At 44.4% G+C, this 18,713-nt stretch overlaps 1 protein-coding gene across 2 annotated transcripts; it reads right to left on the bottom strand.

The window, feature by feature from the left end:
• Positions 1-37: 37 nt before the first annotated feature.
• Positions 38-2,987, bottom strand: LOC307036483 (uncharacterized protein; the record flags this gene model as incomplete). Of its 2 annotated transcripts, XM_079676839.1 has the most annotated exons (7): positions 2,734-2,987; positions 1,706-1,817; positions 1,444-1,576; positions 1,268-1,342; positions 704-1,099; positions 412-516; positions 38-303 (listed from the first exon to the last, which is right to left on the bottom strand). In XM_079676839.1, exons 2-7 carry the CDS (start codon positions 1,772-1,774, stop codon positions 38-40), a joined length of 1,044 nt encoding a protein of 347 aa, XP_079532965.1. In that variant the 5' UTR covers positions 1,775-1,817; positions 2,734-2,987. The 2 variants fall into 2 exon arrangements, with proteins under 2 accessions (XP_079532965.1, XP_079532964.1); XM_079676838.1 differs by having other exon boundaries at positions 38-516.
• Between the last annotated feature and the right edge of the window lie 15,726 nt (positions 2,988-18,713).

Genomic DNA, 18,713 nt, shown 5'->3' with positions numbered 1-18,713 from the left:
AGAATGGTATTCATTTGGTTAATTAAAAGTTTGGTATTCAAAAATCTTGAAAACCACATTTTATTCTTACCCTTCCTGTGGAAAACGATCGATGTTCAAGCATTTTTATAAATACTTGCTGGGATAATGCTGGGCTGGCCAATTTCATTTGCTCGAATGATGTGAACACATCAAACTTAAAAATAGTTTTGCAGCTGTCGGTTGCTGGCCAGTATTTGTATCCCAGCAAGTCACCTATGCTCGGGGACCATTTGGCGGAACAAATTGGGCAGCACACAGAAGGCAGACGAACGTTGTATGGACCTGAGAAAAAATATAAATGTGCAATTTGACAGCTATCTATGCAATGTAGGACAAAAGTATAATAGTAATCCTGTATTTCTGCTTGATCGTCTTCTGGTGGCAACAAACCATTGATAGTCACCAACACGGTCTGCTTTCCTGGGATGATGGTGAAATCTTGGCTTGGACCACAGAAGCAGATTTGGGATGGCGGAGGAATTGGAAGCAGACACACTGCAGCAAAGACAATTTCAGAGATTCATATGCATGTTAGGACATGTTAGGAAATGTAGTCAATACAAATTGAGACATTTTAACTGTTAAAGCAAACTTCCGACATGGTGAAAATGATGCCGCTGTATATGTAGTGCACATTAGGAAACCATGGTAAGGGAATATGTAATACCTTATTTGAACCCACCTTGTTCACAGAGTCCATATTGGCCACTTTCATCCACAACCACTAAGGATGTGGGAGGAATAGGTCTGTAAAACCCATCAAACATGGCTTCCCTGTCATGGAAGACATGTTTACCATGGATAATAGGGTCACATGCCGGACAAAGAAAGGGAGTTCCTGGTGGAACACAGTCCAAGCACCGGACCACAGCATCAGCAGTTTTGCATTGGAGACAGGAACGTGTAGTGACAATCTCTGCAGCCAATTTCAAATTAAGGAGCTCTGGCATTGCAGCTCTGAATTTTTGTTCACGTTTCAACTGTCTTTGGGTCCATGTTGATGCAGTGGGTGTTTCTTCTGATGATGCAGGGACAGTGAGAGAACCCAACAGGTTTCTCAGTGTCTGAAGATGTTGATCTAAAATAACAAAATATAAAACAAATCATGGAATTTAGTTTAATTTAAAAAAGATATTCCATACATGGCTTTTCACTTTACAATGTATCATGAACAAAGCTATTACATACTACAAACAATTACCTACATTTCAAGTTGAAGGATAATTTAAGAATTCATTGTGCATACCAAGACTTGGGACCTGTAGAGGAATCTCATGTGTCTCCTCGACCTCTGGGGACTTCTGAGAGCTGGAAGGTTTAACTGCATAAAACAAAGTACGATGATATGGGAAACATTATTGAGGACCGACCAACGACATTAAAACTTAATGAAACACTAGAACTAGATTATATTTTACAGACCAGATCGATTCTTATTCCAATGTTGGGCTATAATGTTCCCATCCAGGTCCCTCTTCCTCCAGGAAACATTTGATCCTTGCGTTATTTTCTTTGGTATCTTCTGTATCTTCGGTTTCTTTGGTTTCTTTGGTATCTTAATATATAAATATATAAAAGAGATTATATATTTCCCTTAATTGTTGCACACACATCTTTGTAATGTGTGTGTCTGTTATCATTTGAGTAAATGTTATAATACATTTTTGGATAATGTTGTACTTGCCTTATTTGCCAACTCATCTGCGAGGGCATTCCCTATCTCTAGCCATTCATTCAGTTGCTTGGATGACATTTTTAAGTGAGGATAAAAAGGGCAACAACAAACAAAGGATGAACTGACATACAGGGAGGGAGAAAAACAAAACAAAAGACAAGAAAACAAGAGGGGTGAAAGAGAGTAGGAAGAGGAATATGGCTCTGAAAAGAACCGTTGATTTTTTTATGATAATAGGCTACTTCATATAATTGAATTGATAGATGACCTGAAAAAAACCAAACAGATGAACTCAGATTAGCTGTGCTACCATGTAATTTAATTGTTGCTTCATAAATAAGCATTCGCCAAAATAAAACTACAGGCACCAAAATCAATCAAGTCCCAGGTAAATCAGTAATTACAGGGAAATATATTTCTCTTTTTAACTAGATGTGATGCTTTCACAAAACTTAAGTTGAATTAGCGAATGTTTAAAGTAGTAAAACAACTATGACCTGATGATATTCAAGTGTTGAACTTACCCTAACTATCATTAATGCAACATGTTAGGTGACATTTCGAAGAAAGAAAAAGTGTGTGCATTATAAAAAGCGCCATGTAAATGTCAACTATTATTATTATTATTATTAAAGTGCCATTTCCTTTCGCATTGTTTACGTTCATATCATGTCCTGGTCTGGTTAGCTGAATATACATACTTTTGCCATTGTTATGTGTTATGTCACGTGCTACCAAGGGTTTTGTTTTTAGGCAAGATTTTAGCTCCTTTTGTGCGAAGGAGAAAACTCTCCCTACAACTTGTTGTAGACGAACCTTCTTATATTGCAATACATATCCGTTAGCGCATATAAGCTAAGCGCTAACCTTTACAGCCATGCTATTGCTAACAACATGCATTCGCCTATACTGCCTATGCCACGGGCCAGCCCTAAAACGTAAAACTGAAATATCGTGGTTAAACATGATTAGTAGAAAAACGACAGGATTAATTAAAAGCGTAAACAAATCAAATGAAATACAGAAATCAGATTTACCACTTGTAAAGCTCTGACGCTCTTTAACAATCCTTCTTCTTCTTCATCTTCTTCTTCATCTTCATCTTCTTGGCTCGTCGCACTTTTATTGATGCGCAAGGTTAAAGTTCACGGGATTACGATCGTGACAAAACGTGACAAAAGGTTGTAATAAACTGCTGCTAGAAATGAATAATGGGAAAGCTACGTGGCTATGGGTCGTAATATCGTGATCAACACTGCTTAAACAATCGACCTATTTGGTCGTTTTTTGTAGGAGGACAGTCTGTATCATTCACAGGGTCCCTTAACACAATGCACACACAGCCTGGAGCAGTGGAGCAGCGGCTCGGCCGTTTTTCCACTTTTGTCCAATTGCCTATCAGTTTGTTAACGAAATGGACAGAGGCTGCGTTTTCCCCCTAAAAGTGACTTTTAATGGTGGTTTTTGCGTTTAAATGATGGGTGTTATCATTCACAAGGGTCCCCGACACAATGCACACAGCCTGGAGCATCCGAGCAGCGGCTCCTCCGTTTTCCCACTTTTGTACATTTGCCTGTTAACGAAATGGACAGAGCCTGCGTTTTCCCCCTAAAAGTGACTTTTAATCGTGGTCTTTGCGTTTAAATGATGGGTGTTATCATTCACAAGGGTCCCCGACACAATGCACATAGTCTGGAGCTCGCTGGGGCCCCGCATATGCTTTAATCACACTTTTGTCCATTTGCCTATCAGTTTGTTAACGAAATGGACAGAGCCTGCGTTTTCCCCCTAAAAGTCACTTTTAATGGTGGCTTTTGCATTTAAATGATGGGTGTTATCATTCACAGGGTCCCCTGACACAATGCACATAGTCTGGAGCTCACTGGGGTCCTGCATATGCTTTAATCACACTTTTGTCCATTTGCCTATCAGTTTGTTAATGAAATGGACAGAGCCGGCGTATTCCCCCTAAAAGTGACTTTTAATCGTGGTCTTTGCGTTTAAATGATGGGTGTTATCATTCACAAGGCCCCCTGACACAATGCACATAGTCTGGAGCTCACTGGGGTCCTGCATAGGCTATGCTTTAATCACACTTTTGTCCATTTGCCTATCAGTTTGTTAACGAAATGGACAGAGGCTGCGTTTTCCCCCTAAAAGTGACTTTTAATCGTGGTTTTTGCATTTAAATGATGGGTGTTATCATTCAAAAGGCCCCCTGACACAATGCACATAGTCTGGAGCTCACTGGGGTCCCGCAAATGCTTTAATCACACTTTTGTCCATTTGCCTATCAGTTTGTTAATGAAATGGACAAAGCCTGCGTTTTCCCCCTAAAAGTGACTTTTAATGATGGCCCTTGCGTTTAAATGATGGGTGTTATCATTCACAGGGTCCCTTAACACAATGCACACAGCCTGGAGCAGTGGAGCAGCGGCTCGGCCGTTTTCCCACTTTTGTCCATTTGCCTATCAGTTTGTTAACGAAATGGACAGAGGCTGCGTTTTCCCCCTAAAAGTGACTTTTAATGGTGGCCCTTGCGTTTAAATGATGGGTGTTATCATTCACAAGGGTCCCCGACACAATGCACACAGCCTGGAGCATCCGAGCAGCGGCTCCTCCGTTTTCCCACTTTTGTACATTTGCCTGTCAGTTTGTTAACGATATGGACAGAGCCTGCATTTTCCCCCTAAAAGTGACTTTTAATCGTGGTCTTTGCGTTTAAATGATGGGTGTTATCATTCACAAGGGTCCCCGACACAATGCACATAGTCTGGAGCTCGCTGGGGTCCCGCATATGCTTTAATCACACTTTTGTCCATTTGCCTATCAGTTTGTTAACGAAATGGACAGAGCCTGCGTTTTCCCCCTAAAAGTGACTTTTAATGGTGGCCCTTGCATTTAAATGATGGGTGTTATCATTCACAAGGGTCCCCGACACAATGCACATAGTCTGGAGCTCGCTGGGGTCCCGCATATGCTTTAATCACACTTTTGTCCATTTGCCTATCAGTTTGTTAACGAAATGGACAGAGCCGGCGTATTCCCCCTAAAAGTGACTTTTAATGGTGGCCCTTGCGTTTAAATGATGGGTGTTATCATTCACAGGGTCCCTTAACACAATGCACACAGCCTGGAGCAGTGGAGCAGCGGCTCGGCCGTTTTCCCACTTTTGTCCATTTGCCTATCAGTTTGTTAACGAAATGGACAGAGGCTGCGTTTTCCCTCTAAAAGTGACTTTTAATGGTGGCCCTTGCGTTTAAATGATGGGTGTTATCATTCACAAGGGTCCCCGACACAATGCACACAGCCTGGAGCATCGGAGCAGCGGCTCCTCCGTTTTCCCACTTTTGTACATTTGCCTATCAGTTTGTTAACGAAATGGACAGAGGCTGCGTTTTCCCCCTAAAAGTGACTTTTGATGTTGGCTTTTGCGTTTAAATGATGGGTGTTATCATTCAAAGGGTCCCTGACACAATGCACATAGTCTGGAGCTCACTGGGGTCCTGCATATGCTTTAATCACACTTTTGTCCATTTGCCTATCAGTTTGTTAACGAAATGGAAAGAGGCTGCGTTTTCCCCCTAAAAGTGACTTTTAATGGTGGCCCTTGCGTTTAAATGATGGGTGTTATCATTCACAAGGGTCCCCGACACAATGCACACAGCCTGGAGCAGTGGAGCAGCGGCTCGGCCGTTTTCCCACTTTTGTCCATTTGCCTGTTAACGAAATGGACAGAGCCTGCGTTTTCCCCCTAAAAGTGACTTTTAATCGTGGTCTTTGCGTTTAAATGATGGGTGTTATCATTCACAAGGGTCCCCGACACAATGCACATAGTCTGGAGCTCGCTGGGGTCCCGCATATGCTTTAATCACACTTTTGTCCATTTGCCTATCAGTTTGTTAACGAAATGGACAGAGCCTGCGTTTTCCCCCTAAAAGTGACTTTTAATCGTGGTCTTTGCGTTTAAATGATGGGTGTTATCATTCACAAGGGTCCCCGACACAATGCACATAGTCTGGAGCTCGCTGGGGTCCCGCATATGCTTTAATCACACTTTTGTCCATTTGCCTATCAGTTTGTTAACGAAATGGACAGAGCCTGCGTTTTCCCCCTAAAAGTGACTTTTAATGGTGGCCCTTGCGTTTAAATGATGGGTGTTATCATTCACAAGGGTCCCCGACACAATGCACATAGTCTGGAGCTCGCTGGGGTCCCGCATATGCTTTAATCACACTTTTGTCCATTTGCCTATCAGTTTGTTAACGAAATGGACAGAGCCTGCGATTTCCCCCTAAAAGTGACTTTTGATGGTGATTTTTGCGTTTAAACGATGGGTGTTATCATTCACAGGGTCCCTTAATACAATGCACACACAGCCTGGAGCAGTGGAGCAGCGGCTCGGCCGTTTTCCCACTTTTGTCCATTTGCCTATCAGTTTGTTAACGAAATGGACAGAGGCTGCGTTTTCCCCCTAAAAGTGACTTTTAATGGTGGTTTTTAAGTTTAAATGATGGGTGTTATCATTCACAAGGGTCCCCGACACAATGCACACAGCCTGGAGCATCCGAGCAGCGGCTCCTCCGTTTTCCCACTTTTGTCCATTTGCCTATCAGTTTGTTAACGAAATGGACAGAGCCTGCGATTTCCCCCTAAAAGTGACTTTTGATGGTGATTTTTGCGTTTAAACGATGGGTGTTATCATTCACAGGGTCCCTTAACACAATGCACACACAGCCTGGAGCAGTGGAGCAGCGGCTCGGCCGTTTTCCCACTTTTGTCCATTTGCCTATCAGTTTGTTAACGAAATGGACAGAGGCTGCGTTTTCCCCCTAAAAGTGACTTGTGATGGTGGCCCTTGCGTTTAAATGATGGGTGTTATCATTCACAAGGGTCCCCGACACAATGCACACAGCCTGGAGCAGTGGAGCAGCGGCTCGGCCGTTTTCCCACTTTTGTCCATTTGCCTATCAGTTTGTTAACGAAATGGATAGAGGCTGCGTTTTCCCCCTAAAAGTGACTTTTAATCGTGGTCTTTGCGTTTAAATGATGGGTGTTATCATTCACAAGGGTCCCCGACACAATGCACATAGTCTGGAGCTCGCTGGGGTCCCGCATATGCTTTAATCACACTTTTGTCCATTTGCCTATCAGTTTGTTAACGAAATGGACAGAGCCTGCGTTTTCCCCCTAAAAGTGACTTTTAATGGTGGCTTTTGCGTTTAAATGATGGGTGTTATCATTCACAGGGTCCCCTGACACAATGCACATAGTCTGGAGCTCACTGGGGTCCTGCATATGCTTTAATCACACTTTTGTCCATTTGCCTATCAGTTTGATGAAATGGACAGAGCCGGCGTATTCCCCCTAAAAGTGACTTTTAATCGTGGTCTTTGCGTTTAAATGATGGGTGTTATCATTCACAAGGCCCCCTGACATAATGCACATAGTCTGGAGCTCACTGGGGTCCTGCATATGCTTTAATCACACTTTTGTCCATTTGCCTATCAGTTTGTTAACGAAATGGACAGAGCCTGCGTTTCCCCCCTAAAAGTGACTTTTGATGGTGATTTTTGCGTTTAAACGATGGGTGTTATCATTCACAGGGTCCCTTAACACAATGCACACACAGCCTGGAGCAGTGGAGCAGCGGCTCGGCCGTTTTTCCACTTTTGTCCAATTGCCTATCAGTTTGTCAACGAAATGGACAGAGGCTGCGTTTTCCCCCTAAAAGTGACTTTTAATGGTGGTTTTTGCGTTTAAATGATGGGTGTTATCATTCACAAGGGTCCCCGACACAATGCACACAGCCTGGAGCATCCGAGCAGCGGCTCCTCCGTTTTCCCACTTTTGTACATTTGCCTGTTCACGAAATGGACAGAGCCTGCGTTTTCCCCCTAAAAGTGACTTTTAATCGTGGTCTTTGCGTTTAAATGATGGGTGTTATCATTCACAAGGGTCCCCGACACAATGCACATAGTCTGGAGCTCGCTGGGGTCCCGCATATGCTTTAATCACACTTTTGTCCATTTGCCTATCAGTTTGTTAACGAAATGGACAGAGCCTGCGTTTTCCCCCTAAAAGTGACTTTTAATGGTGGCTTTTGCGTTTAAATGATGGGTGTTATCATTCACAGGGTCCCCTGACACAATGCACATAGTCTGGAGCTCACTGGGGTGCTGCATATGCTTTAATCACACTTTTGTCCATTTGCCTATCAGTTTGTTAATGAAATGGACAGAGCCGGCGTATTCCCCCTAAAAGTGACTTTTAATCGTGGTCTTTGCGTTTAAATGATGGGTGTTATCATTCACAAGGCCCCCTGACAAAATGCACATAGTCTGGAGCTCACTGGGGTCCTGCATATGCTTTAATCACACTTTTGTCCATTTGCCTATCAGTTTGTTAACGAAATGGACAGAGGCTGCGTTTTCCCCCTAAAAGTGACTTTTAATCGTGGTTTTTGCATTTAAATGATGGGTGTTATCATTCAAAAGGCCCCCTGACACAATGCACATAGTCTGGAGCTCACTGGGGTCCTGCATATGCTTTAATCACACTTTTGTCCATTTGCCTATCAGTTTGTTAATGAAATGGACAAAGCCTGCGTTTTCCCCCTAAAAGTGACTTTTAATGGTGGCCCTTGCGTTTAAATGATGGGTGTTATCATTCACAGGGTCCCTTAACACAATGCACACAGCCTGGAGCAGTGGAGCAGCGGCTCGGCCGTTTTCCCACTTTTGTCCATTTGCCTATCAGTTTGTTCACGAAATGGACAGAGGCTGCGTTTTCCCCCTAAAAGTGACTTTTAATGGTGGCCCTTGCGTTTAAATGATGGGTGTTATCATTCACAAGGGTCCCCGACACAATGCACACAGCCTGGAGCATCCGAGCAGCGGCTCCTCCGTTTTTCCCACTTTTGTACATTTGCCTGTCAGTTTGTTAACGATATGGACAGAGCCTGCGTTTTCCCCCTAAAAGTGACTTTTAATCGTGGTCTTTGCGTTTAAATGATGGGTGTTATCATTCACAAGGGTCCCCGACACAATGCACATAGTCTGGAGCTCGCTGGGGTCCCGCATATGCTTTAATCACACTTTTGTCCATTTGCCTATCAGTTTGTTAACGAAATGGACAGAGCCTGCGTTTTCCCCCTAAAAGTGACTTTTAATGGTGGCCCTTGCATTTAAATGATGGGTGTTATCATTCACAAGGGTCCCCGACACAATGCACATAGTCTGGAGCTCGCTGGGGTCCCGCATATGCTTTAATCACACTTTTGTCCATTTGCCTATCAGTTTGTTAACGAAATGGACAGAGCCTGCGTTTTCCCCCTAAAAGTGACTTTTAATGGTGGCTTTTGCGTTTAAATGATGGGTGTTATCATTCACAGGGTCCCCTGACACAATGCACATAGTCTGGAGCTCACTGGGGTCCTGCATATGCTTTAATCACACTTTTTTCCATTTGCCTATCAGTTTGTTAACGAAATGGACAGAGCCTGCGTATTCCCCCTAAAAGTGACTTTTAATCGTGGTCTTTGCGTTTAAATGATGGGTGTTATCATTCACAAGGCCCCCTGACACAATGCACATAGTCTGGAGCTCACTGAGGTCCTGCATATGCTTTAATCACACTTTTGTCCATTTGCCTATCAGTTTGTTAACGAAATGGACAGAGGCTGCGTTTTCCCCCTAAAAGTGACTTTTAATCGTGGTCTTTGCATTTAAATGATGGGTGTTATCATTCAAAAGGCCCCCTGACACAATGCACATAGTCTGGAGCTCACTGAGGTCCTGCATATGCTTTAATCACACTTTTGTCCATTTGCCTATCAGTTTGTTAATGAAATGGACAAAGCCTGCGTTTTCCCCCTAAAAGTGACTTTTAATGGTGGCCCTTGCGTTTAAATGATGGGTGTTATCATTCACAGGGTCCCTTAACACAATGCACACAGCCTGGAGCAGTGGAGCAGCGGCTCGGCCGTTTTCCCACTTTTGTCCATTTGCCTATCAGTTTGTTAACGAAATGGACAGAGCCTGCGATTTCCCCCTAAAAGTGACTTTTGATGGTGATTTTTGCGTTTAAACGATGGGTGTTATCATTCACAGGGTCCCTTAACACAATGCACACACAGCCTGGAGCAGTGGAGCAGCGGCTCGGCCGTTTTCCAACTTTTGTCCATTTGCCTATCAGTTTGTTAACGAAATGGACAGAGGCTGCGTTTTCCCCCTAAAAGTGACTTTTAATGGTGCTTTTTGCGTTTAAATAATGGGTGTTATCATTCACAAGGGTCCCCGACACAATGCACACAGCCTGGAGTATCCGAGCAGCGGCTCCTCCGTTTTCCCACTTTTGTACATTTGCCTGTTAACGAAATGGACAGAGCCTGCGTTTTCCCCCTAAAAGTGACTTTTAATCGTGGTCTTTGCGTTTAAATGATGGGTGTTATCATTCACAAGGGTCCCCGACACAATGCACATAGTCTGGAGCTCGCTGGGGTCCCGCATATGCTTTAATCACACTTTTGTCCATTTGCCTATCAGTTTGTTAACGAAATGGACAGAGCCTGCGTTTTCCCCCTAAAAGTGACTTTTAATGGTGGCCCTTGCGTTTAAATGATGGGTGTTATCATTCGCAAGGGTCCCCGACACAATGCACATAGTCTGGAGCTCGCTGGGGTCCCGCATATGCTTTAATCACACTTTTGTCCATTTGCCTATCAGTTTGTTAACGAAATGGACAGAGCCTGCGTTTTCCCCCTAAAAGTGACTTTTAATGGTGGCCCTTGCGTTTAAATGATGGGTGTTATCATTCGCAAGGGTCCCCGACACAATGCACATAGTCTGGAGCTCGCTGGGGTCCCGCATATGCTTTAATCACACTTTTGTCCATTTGCCTATCAGTTTGTTAACGAAATGGACAGAGCCTGCGTTTTCCCCCTAAAAGTGACTTTTAATGGTGGCTTTTGCGTTTAAATGATGGGTGTTATCATTCACAGGGTCCCCTGACACAATGCACATAGTCTGGAGCTCACTGGGGTCCTGCATATGCTTTAATCACACTTTTGTCCATTTGCCTATCAGTTTGTTAATGAAATGGACAGAGCCGGCGTATTCCCCCTAAAAGTGACTTTTAATCGTGGTCTTTGCGTTTAAATGATGGGTGTTATCATTCACAAGGCCCCCTGACACAATGCACATAGACTGGAGCTCACTGGGGTCCTGCATATGCTTTAATCACACTTTTGTCCATTTGCCTATCAGTTTGTTAATGAAATGGACAAAGCCTGCGTTTTCCCCCTAAAAGTGACTTTTAATGGTGGCCCTTGCGTTTAAATGATGGGTGTTATCATTCACAGGGTCCCTTAACACAATGCACACAGCCTGGAGCAGTGGAGCAGCGGCTCGGCCGTTTTCCCACTTTTGTCCATTTGCCTATCAGTTTGTTAACGAAATGGACAGAGGCTGCGTTTTCCCCCTAAAAGTGACTTTTAATGGTGGCCCTTGCGTTTAAATGATGGGTGTTATCATTCACAAGGGTCCCCGACACAATGCACATAGTCTGGAGCTCGCTTGGGTCCCGCATATGCTTTAATCACACTTTTGTCCATTTGCCTATCAGTTTGTTAACGAAATGGACAGAGCCTGCGTTTTCCCCCTAAAAGTGACTTTTAATGGTGGCTTTTGCGTTTAAATGATGGGTGTTATCATTCACAGGGTCCCCTGACACAATGCACATAGTCTGGAGCTCACTGGGGTCCTGCATATGCTTTAATCACACTTTTGTCCATTTGCCTATCAGTTTGTTAATGAAATGGACAGAGCCGGCGTATTCCCCCTAAAAGTGACTTTTAATCGTGGTCTTTGCGTTTAAATGATGGGTGTTATCATTCACAAGGCCCCCTGACACAATGCACATAGTCTGGAGCTCACTGGGGTCCTGCATATGCTTTAATCACACTTTTGTCCATTTGCCTATCAGTTTGTTAACGAAATGGACAGAGCCTGCGTTTTCCCCCTAAAAGTGACTTTTGATGGTGATTTTTGCGTTTAAACGATGGGTGTTATCATTCACAGGGTCCCTTAACACAATGCACACAGCCTGGAGCAGTGGAGCAGCAGCTCGAACGTATTTCCACTTTTGTCCAATTGCCTATCAGTTTGTTAACGAAATGGACAGAGGCTGCGTTTTCCCCCTAAAAGTGACTTTTAATGGTGGTTTTTGCGTTTAAATGATGGGTGTTATCATTCACAAGGGTCCCCGACACAATGCACACAGCCTGGAGCATCCGAGCAGCGGCTCCTCCGTTTTCCCACTTTTGTACATTTGCCTGTTAACGAAATGGACAGAGCCTGCGTTTTCCCCCTAAAAGTGACTTTTAATCGTGGTCTTTGCGTTTAAATGATGGGTGTTATCATTCACAAGGGTCCCCGACACAATGCACATAGTCTGGAGCTCGCTGGGGTCCCGCATATGCTTTAATCACAATTTTGTCCATTTGCCTATCAGTTTGTTAACGAAATGGACAGAGCCTGCGTTTTCCCCCTAAAAGTGACTTTTAATGGTGGCCCTTGCGTTTAAATGATGGGTGTTATCATTCACAAGGGTCCCCGACACAATGCACATAGTCTGGAGCTCGCTGGGGTCCCGCATATGCTTTAATCACACTTTTGTCCATTTGCCTATCAGTTTGTTAACGAAATGGACAGAGCCTGCGTTTCCCCCCAAAAGTGACTTTTAATGGTGGCTTTTGCGTTTAAATGACGGGTGTTATCATTCACAAGGCCCCCTGACACAATGCACATAGTCTGGAGCTCACTGGGGTCCTGCATATGCTTTAATCACACTTTTGTCCATTTGCCTATCAGTTTGTTAACGAAATGGACAGAGGCTGCGTTTTCCCCCTAAAAGTGACTTTTAATCGTGGTTTTTGCATTTAAATGATGGGTGTTATCATTCAAAAGGCCCCCTGACACAATGCACATAGTCTGGAGCTCACTGGGGTCCTGCATATGCTTTAATCACACTTTTGTCCATTTGCCTATCAGTTTGTTAATGAAATGGACAAAGCCTGCGTTTTCCCCCTAAAAGTGACTTTTAATGGTGGCCCTTGCGTTTAAATGATGGGTGTTATCATTCACAAGGGTCCCCGACACAATGCACACAGCCTTGAGCAGTGGAGCAGCGGCTCGGCCATTTTCCCACTTTTGTCCATTTGCCTATCAGTTTGTTAACGAAATGGACAGAGCCTGCGATTTCCCCCTAAAAGTGACTTTTGATGGTGATTTTTGCGTTTAAACGATGGGTGTTATCATTCACAGGGTCCCTTAACACAATGCACACACAGCCTGGAGCAGTGGAGCAGCGGCTCGGCCGTTTTCCCACTTTTGTCCATTTGCCTATCAGTTTGTTAACGAAATGGACAGAGGCTGCGTTCCCCCCCTAAAAGTGACTTTTAATGGTGGTTTTTGCGTTTAAATGATGGGTGTTATCATTCACAAGGGTCCCCGACACAATGCACACAGCCTGGAGCATCCGAGCAGCGGCTCCTCCGTTTTCCCACTTTTGTACATTTGCCTATCAGTTTGTTAACGAAATGGACAGAGCCTGCGTTTTCCCCCTAAAAGTGACTTTTAATCGTGGTCTTTGCGTTTAAATGATGGGTGTTATCATTCACAAGGGTCCCCGACACAATGCACATAGTCTGGAGCTCGCTGGGGTCCCGCATATGCTTTAATCACACTTTTGTCCATTTGCCTATCAGTTTGTTAACGAAATGGACAGAGCCTGCGTTTTCCCCCTAAAAGTGACTTTTAATCGTGGTCTTTGCGTTTAAATGATGGGTGTTATCATTCACAGGGTCCCTTAACACAATGCACACAGCCTGGAGCAGTGGAGCAGCGGCTCGGCCGTTTTCCCACTTTTGTCCATTTGCCTATCAGTTTGTTAACGAAATGGACAGAGGCTGCGTTTTCCCTCTAAAAGTGACTTTTAATGGTGGCCCTTGCGTTTAAATGATGGGTGTTATCATTCACAAGGGTCCCCGACACAATGCACACAGCCTGGAGCATCGGAGCAGCGGCTCCTCCGTTTTCCCACTTTTGTACATTTGCCTATCAGTTTGTTAACGAAATGGACAGAGGCTGCGTTTTCCCCCTAAAAGTGACTTTTGATGTTGGCTTTTGCGTTTAAATGATGGGTGTTATCATTCAAAGGGTCCCTGACACAATGCACATAGTCTGGAGCTCACTGGGGTCCTGCATATGCTTTAATCACACTTTTGTCCATTTGCCTATCAGTTTGTTAACGAAATGGAAAGAGGCTGCGTTTTCCCCCTAAAAGTGACTTTTAATGGTGGCCCTTGCGTTTAAATGATGGGTGTTATCATTCACAAGGGTCCCCGACACAATGCACACAGCCTGGAGCAGTGGAGCAGCGGCTCGGCCGTTTTCCCACTTTTGTCCATTTGCCTGTTAACGAAATGGACAGAGCCTGCGTTTTCCCCCTAAAAGTGACTTTTAATCGTGGTCTTTGCGTTTAAATGATGGGTGTTATCATTCACAAGGGTCCCCGACACAATGCACATAGTCTGGAGCTCGCTGGGGTCCCGCATATGCTTTAATCACACTTTTGTCCATTTGCCTATCAGTTTGTTAACGAAATGGACAGAGCCTGCGTTTTCCCCCTAAAAGTGACTTTTAATCGTGGTCTTTGCGTTTAAATGATGGGTGTTATCATTCACAAGGGTCCCCGACACAATGCACATAGTCTGGAGCTCGCTGGGGTCCCGCATATGCTTTAATCACACTTTTGTCCATTTGCCTATCAGTTTGTTAACGAAATGGACAGAGCCTGCGTTTTCCCCCTAAAAGTGACTTTTAATGGTGGCCCTTGCGTTTAAATGATGGGTGTTATCATTCACAAGGGTCCCCGACACAATGCACATAGTCTGGAGCTCGCTGGGGTCCCGCATATGCTTTAATCACACTTTTGTCCATTTGCCTATCAGTTTGTTAACGAAATGGACAGAGCCTGTTTTTCCCCCCTAAAAGTGACTTTTAATGGTGGCTTTTGCGTTTAAATGATGGGTGTTATCATTCACAGGGTCCCCTGACACAATGCACATAGTCTGGAGCTCACTGGGGTCCTGCATATGCTTTAATCACACTTTTGTCCATTTTTCTATCAGTTTGTTAATGAAATGGACAGAGCCGGCGTATTCCCCCTAAAAGTGACTTTTAATCGTGGTCTTTGCCTTTAAATGACGCGTGTTATCATTCACAAGGCCCCCTGACACAATGCACATAGTCTGGAGCTCACTGGGGTCCTGCATATGCTTTAATCACACTTTTGTCCATTTGCCTATCAGTTTGTTAACGAAATGGACAGAGGCTGCGTTTTCCCCCTAAAAGTGACTTTTAATCGTGGCCCTTGCGTTTAAATGATGGGTGTTATCATTCGCAAGGGTCCCCGACACAATGCACATAGTCTGGAGCTCGCTGGGGTCCCGCATATGCTTTAATCACACTTTTGTCCATTTGCCTATCAGTTTGTTAACGAAATGGACAGAGCCTGCGTTTTCCCCCTAAAAGTGACTTTTAATGGTGGCTTTTGCGTTTAAATGATGGGTGTTATCATTCACAGGGTCCCCTGACACAATGCACATAGTCTGGAGCTCACTGGGGTCCTGCATATGCTTTAATCACACTTTTGTCCATTTGCCTATCAGTTTGTTAATGAAATGGACAGAGCCGGCGTATTCCCCCTAAAAGTGACTTTTAATCGTGGTCTTTGCGTTTAAATGATGGGTGTTATCATTCACAAGGCCCCCTGACACAATGCACATAGACTGGAGCTCACTGGGGTCCTGCATATGCTTTAATCACACTTTTGTCCATTTGCCTATCAGTTTGTTAATGAAATGGACAAAGCCTGCGTTTTCCCCCTAAAAGTGACTTTTAATGGTGGCCCTTGCGTTTAAATGATGGGTGTTATCATTCACAGGGTCCCTTAACACAATGCACACAGCCTGGAGCAGTGGAGCAGCGGCTCGGCCGTTTTCCCACTTTTGTCCATTTGCCTATCAGTTTGTTAACGAAATGGACAGAGGCTGCGTTTTCCCCCTAAAAGTGACTTTTAATGGTGGCCCTTGCGTTTAAATGATGGGTGTTATCATTCACAAGGGTCCCCGACACAATGCACACAGCCTGGAGCATCCGAGCAGCGGCTCCTCCGTTTTCCCACTTTTGTACATTTGCCTGTCAGTTTGTTAACGATATGGACAGAGCCTATGTTTTCCCCCTAAAAGTGACTTTTAATCGTGGTCTTTGCGTTTAAATGATGGGTGTTATCATTCACAAGGGTCCCCGACACAATGCACATAGTCTGGAGCTCGCTTGGGTCCCGCATATGCTTTAATCACACTTTTGTCCATTTGCCTATCAGTTTGTTAACGAAATGGACAGAGCCTGCGTTTTCCCCCTAAAAGTGACTTTTAATGGTGGCTTTTGCGTTTAAATGATGGGTGTTATCATTCACAGGGTCCCCTGACACAATGCACATAGTCTGGAGCTCACTGGGGTCCTGCATATGCTTTAATCACACTTTTGTCCATTTGCCTATCAGTTTGTTAATGAAATGGACAGAGCCGGCGTATTCCCCCTAAAAGTGACTTTTAATCGTGGTCTTTGCGTTTAAATGATGGGTGTTATCATTCACAAGGCCCCCTGACACAATGCACATAGTCTGGAGCTCACTGGGGTCCTGCATATGCTTTAATCACACTTTTGTCCATTTGCCTATCAGTTTGTTAACGAAATGGACAGAGCCTGCGTTCCCCCCCTAAAAGTGACTTTTGATGGTGATTTTTGCGTTTAAACGATGGGTGTTATCATTCACAGGGTCCCTTAACACAATGCACACAGCCTGGAGCAGTGGAGCAGCAGCTCGAACGTTTTTCCACTTTTGTCCAATTGCCTATCAGTTTGTTAACGAAATGGACAGAGGCTGCGTTTTCCCCCTAAAAGTGACTTTTAATGGTGGTTTTTGCGTTTAAATGATGGGTGTTATCATTCACAAGGGTCCCCGACACAATGCACACAGCCTGGAGCATCCGAGCAGCGGCTCCTCCGTTTTCCCACTTTTGTACATTTGCCTGTTAACGAAATGGACAGAGCCTGCGTTTTCCCCCTAAAAGTGACTTTTAATCGTGGTCTTTGCGTTTAAATGATGGGTGTTATCATTCACAAGGGTCCCCGACACAATGCACATAGTCTGGAGCTCGCTGGGGTCCCGCATATGCTTTAATCACAATTTTGTCCATTTGCCTATCAGTTTGTTAACGAAATGGACAGAGCCTGCGTTTTCCCCCTAAAAGTGACTTTTAATGGTGGCCCTTGCGTTTAAATGATGGGTGTTATCATTCACAAGGGTCCCCGACACAATGCACATAGTCTGGAGCTCGCTGGGGTCCCGCATATGCTTTAATCACACTTTTGTCCATTTGCCTATCAGTTTGTTAACGAAATGGACAGAGCCTGCGTTTCCCCCCAAAAGTGACTTTTAATGGTGGCTTTTGCGTTTAAATGACGGGTGTTATCATTCACAAGGCCCCCTGACACAATGCACATAGTCTGGAGCTCACTGGGGTCCTGCATATGCTTTAATCACACTTTTGTCCATTTGCCTATCAGTTTGTTAACGAAATGGACAGAGGCTGCGTTTTCCCCCTAAAAGTGACTTTTAATCGTGGTTTTTGCATTTAAATGATGGGTGTTATCATTCAAAAGGCCCCCTGACACAATGCACATAGTCTGGAGCTCACTGGGGTCCTGCATATGCTTTAATCACACTTTTGTCCATTTGCCTATCAGTTTGTTAATGAAATGGACAAAGCCTGCGTTTTCCCCCTAAAAGTGACTTTTAATGGTGGCCCTTGCGTTTAAATGATGGGTGTTATCATTCACAAGGGTCCCCGACACAATGCACACAGCCTTGAGCAGTGGAGCAGCGGCTCGGCCATTTTCCCACTTTTGTCCATTTGCCTATCAGTTTGTTAACGAAATGGACAGAGCCTGCGATTTCCCCCTAAAAGTGACTTTTGATGGTGATTTTTGCGTTTAAACGATGGGTGTTATCATTCACAGGGTCCCTTAACACAATGCACACACAGCCTGGAGCAGTGGAGCAGCGGCTCGGCCGTTTTCCCACTTTTGTCCATTTGCCTATCAGTTTGTTAACGAAATGGACAGAGCCTGCGTTTTCCCCCTAAAAGTGACTTTTAATCGTGGTCTTTGCGTTTAAATGATGGGTGTTATCATTCACAAGGGTCCCCGACACAATGCACATAGTCTGGAGCTCGCTGGGGTCCCGCATATGCTTTAATCACACTTTTGTCCATTTGCCTATCAGTTTGTTAACGAAATGGACAGAGCCTGCGTTTTCCCCCTAAAAGTGACTTTTAATCGTGGTCTTTGCGTTTAAATGATGGGTGTTATCATTCACAGGGTCCCTTAACACAATGCACACAGCCTGGAGCAGTGGAGCAGCGGCTCGGCCGTTTTCCCACTTTTGTCCATTTGCCTATCAGTTTGTTAACGAAATGGACAGAGGCTGCGTTTTCCCTCTAAAAGTGACTTTTAATGGTGGCCCTTGCGTTTAAATGATGGGTGTTATCATTCACAAGGGTCCCCGACACAATGCACACAGCCTGGAGCATCGGAGCAGCGGCTCCTCCGTTTTCCCACTTTTGTACATTTGCCTATCAGTTTGTTAACGAAATGGACAGAGGCTGCGTTTTCCCCCTAAAAGTGACTTTTGATGTTGGCTTTTGCGTTTAAATGATGGGTGTTATCATTCAAAGGGTCCCTGACACAATGCACATAGTCTGGAGCTCACTGGGGTCCTGCATATGCTTTAATCACACTTTTGTCCATTTGCCTATCAGTTTGTTAACGAAATGGAAAGAGGCTGCGTTTTCCCCCTAAAAGTGACTTTTAATGGTGGCCCTTGCGTT

The sequence above is a fragment of the Notothenia rossii genome, assembly GCF_949606895.1.
Source record: "Notothenia rossii genome assembly, chromosome: 4".
Lineage (NCBI taxonomy): Eukaryota > Metazoa > Chordata > Actinopteri > Perciformes > Nototheniidae > Notothenia > Notothenia rossii.
Note: the sequence above shows the minus strand (reverse complement) of the source record. Positions and strands in the feature narration are given on the sequence as shown.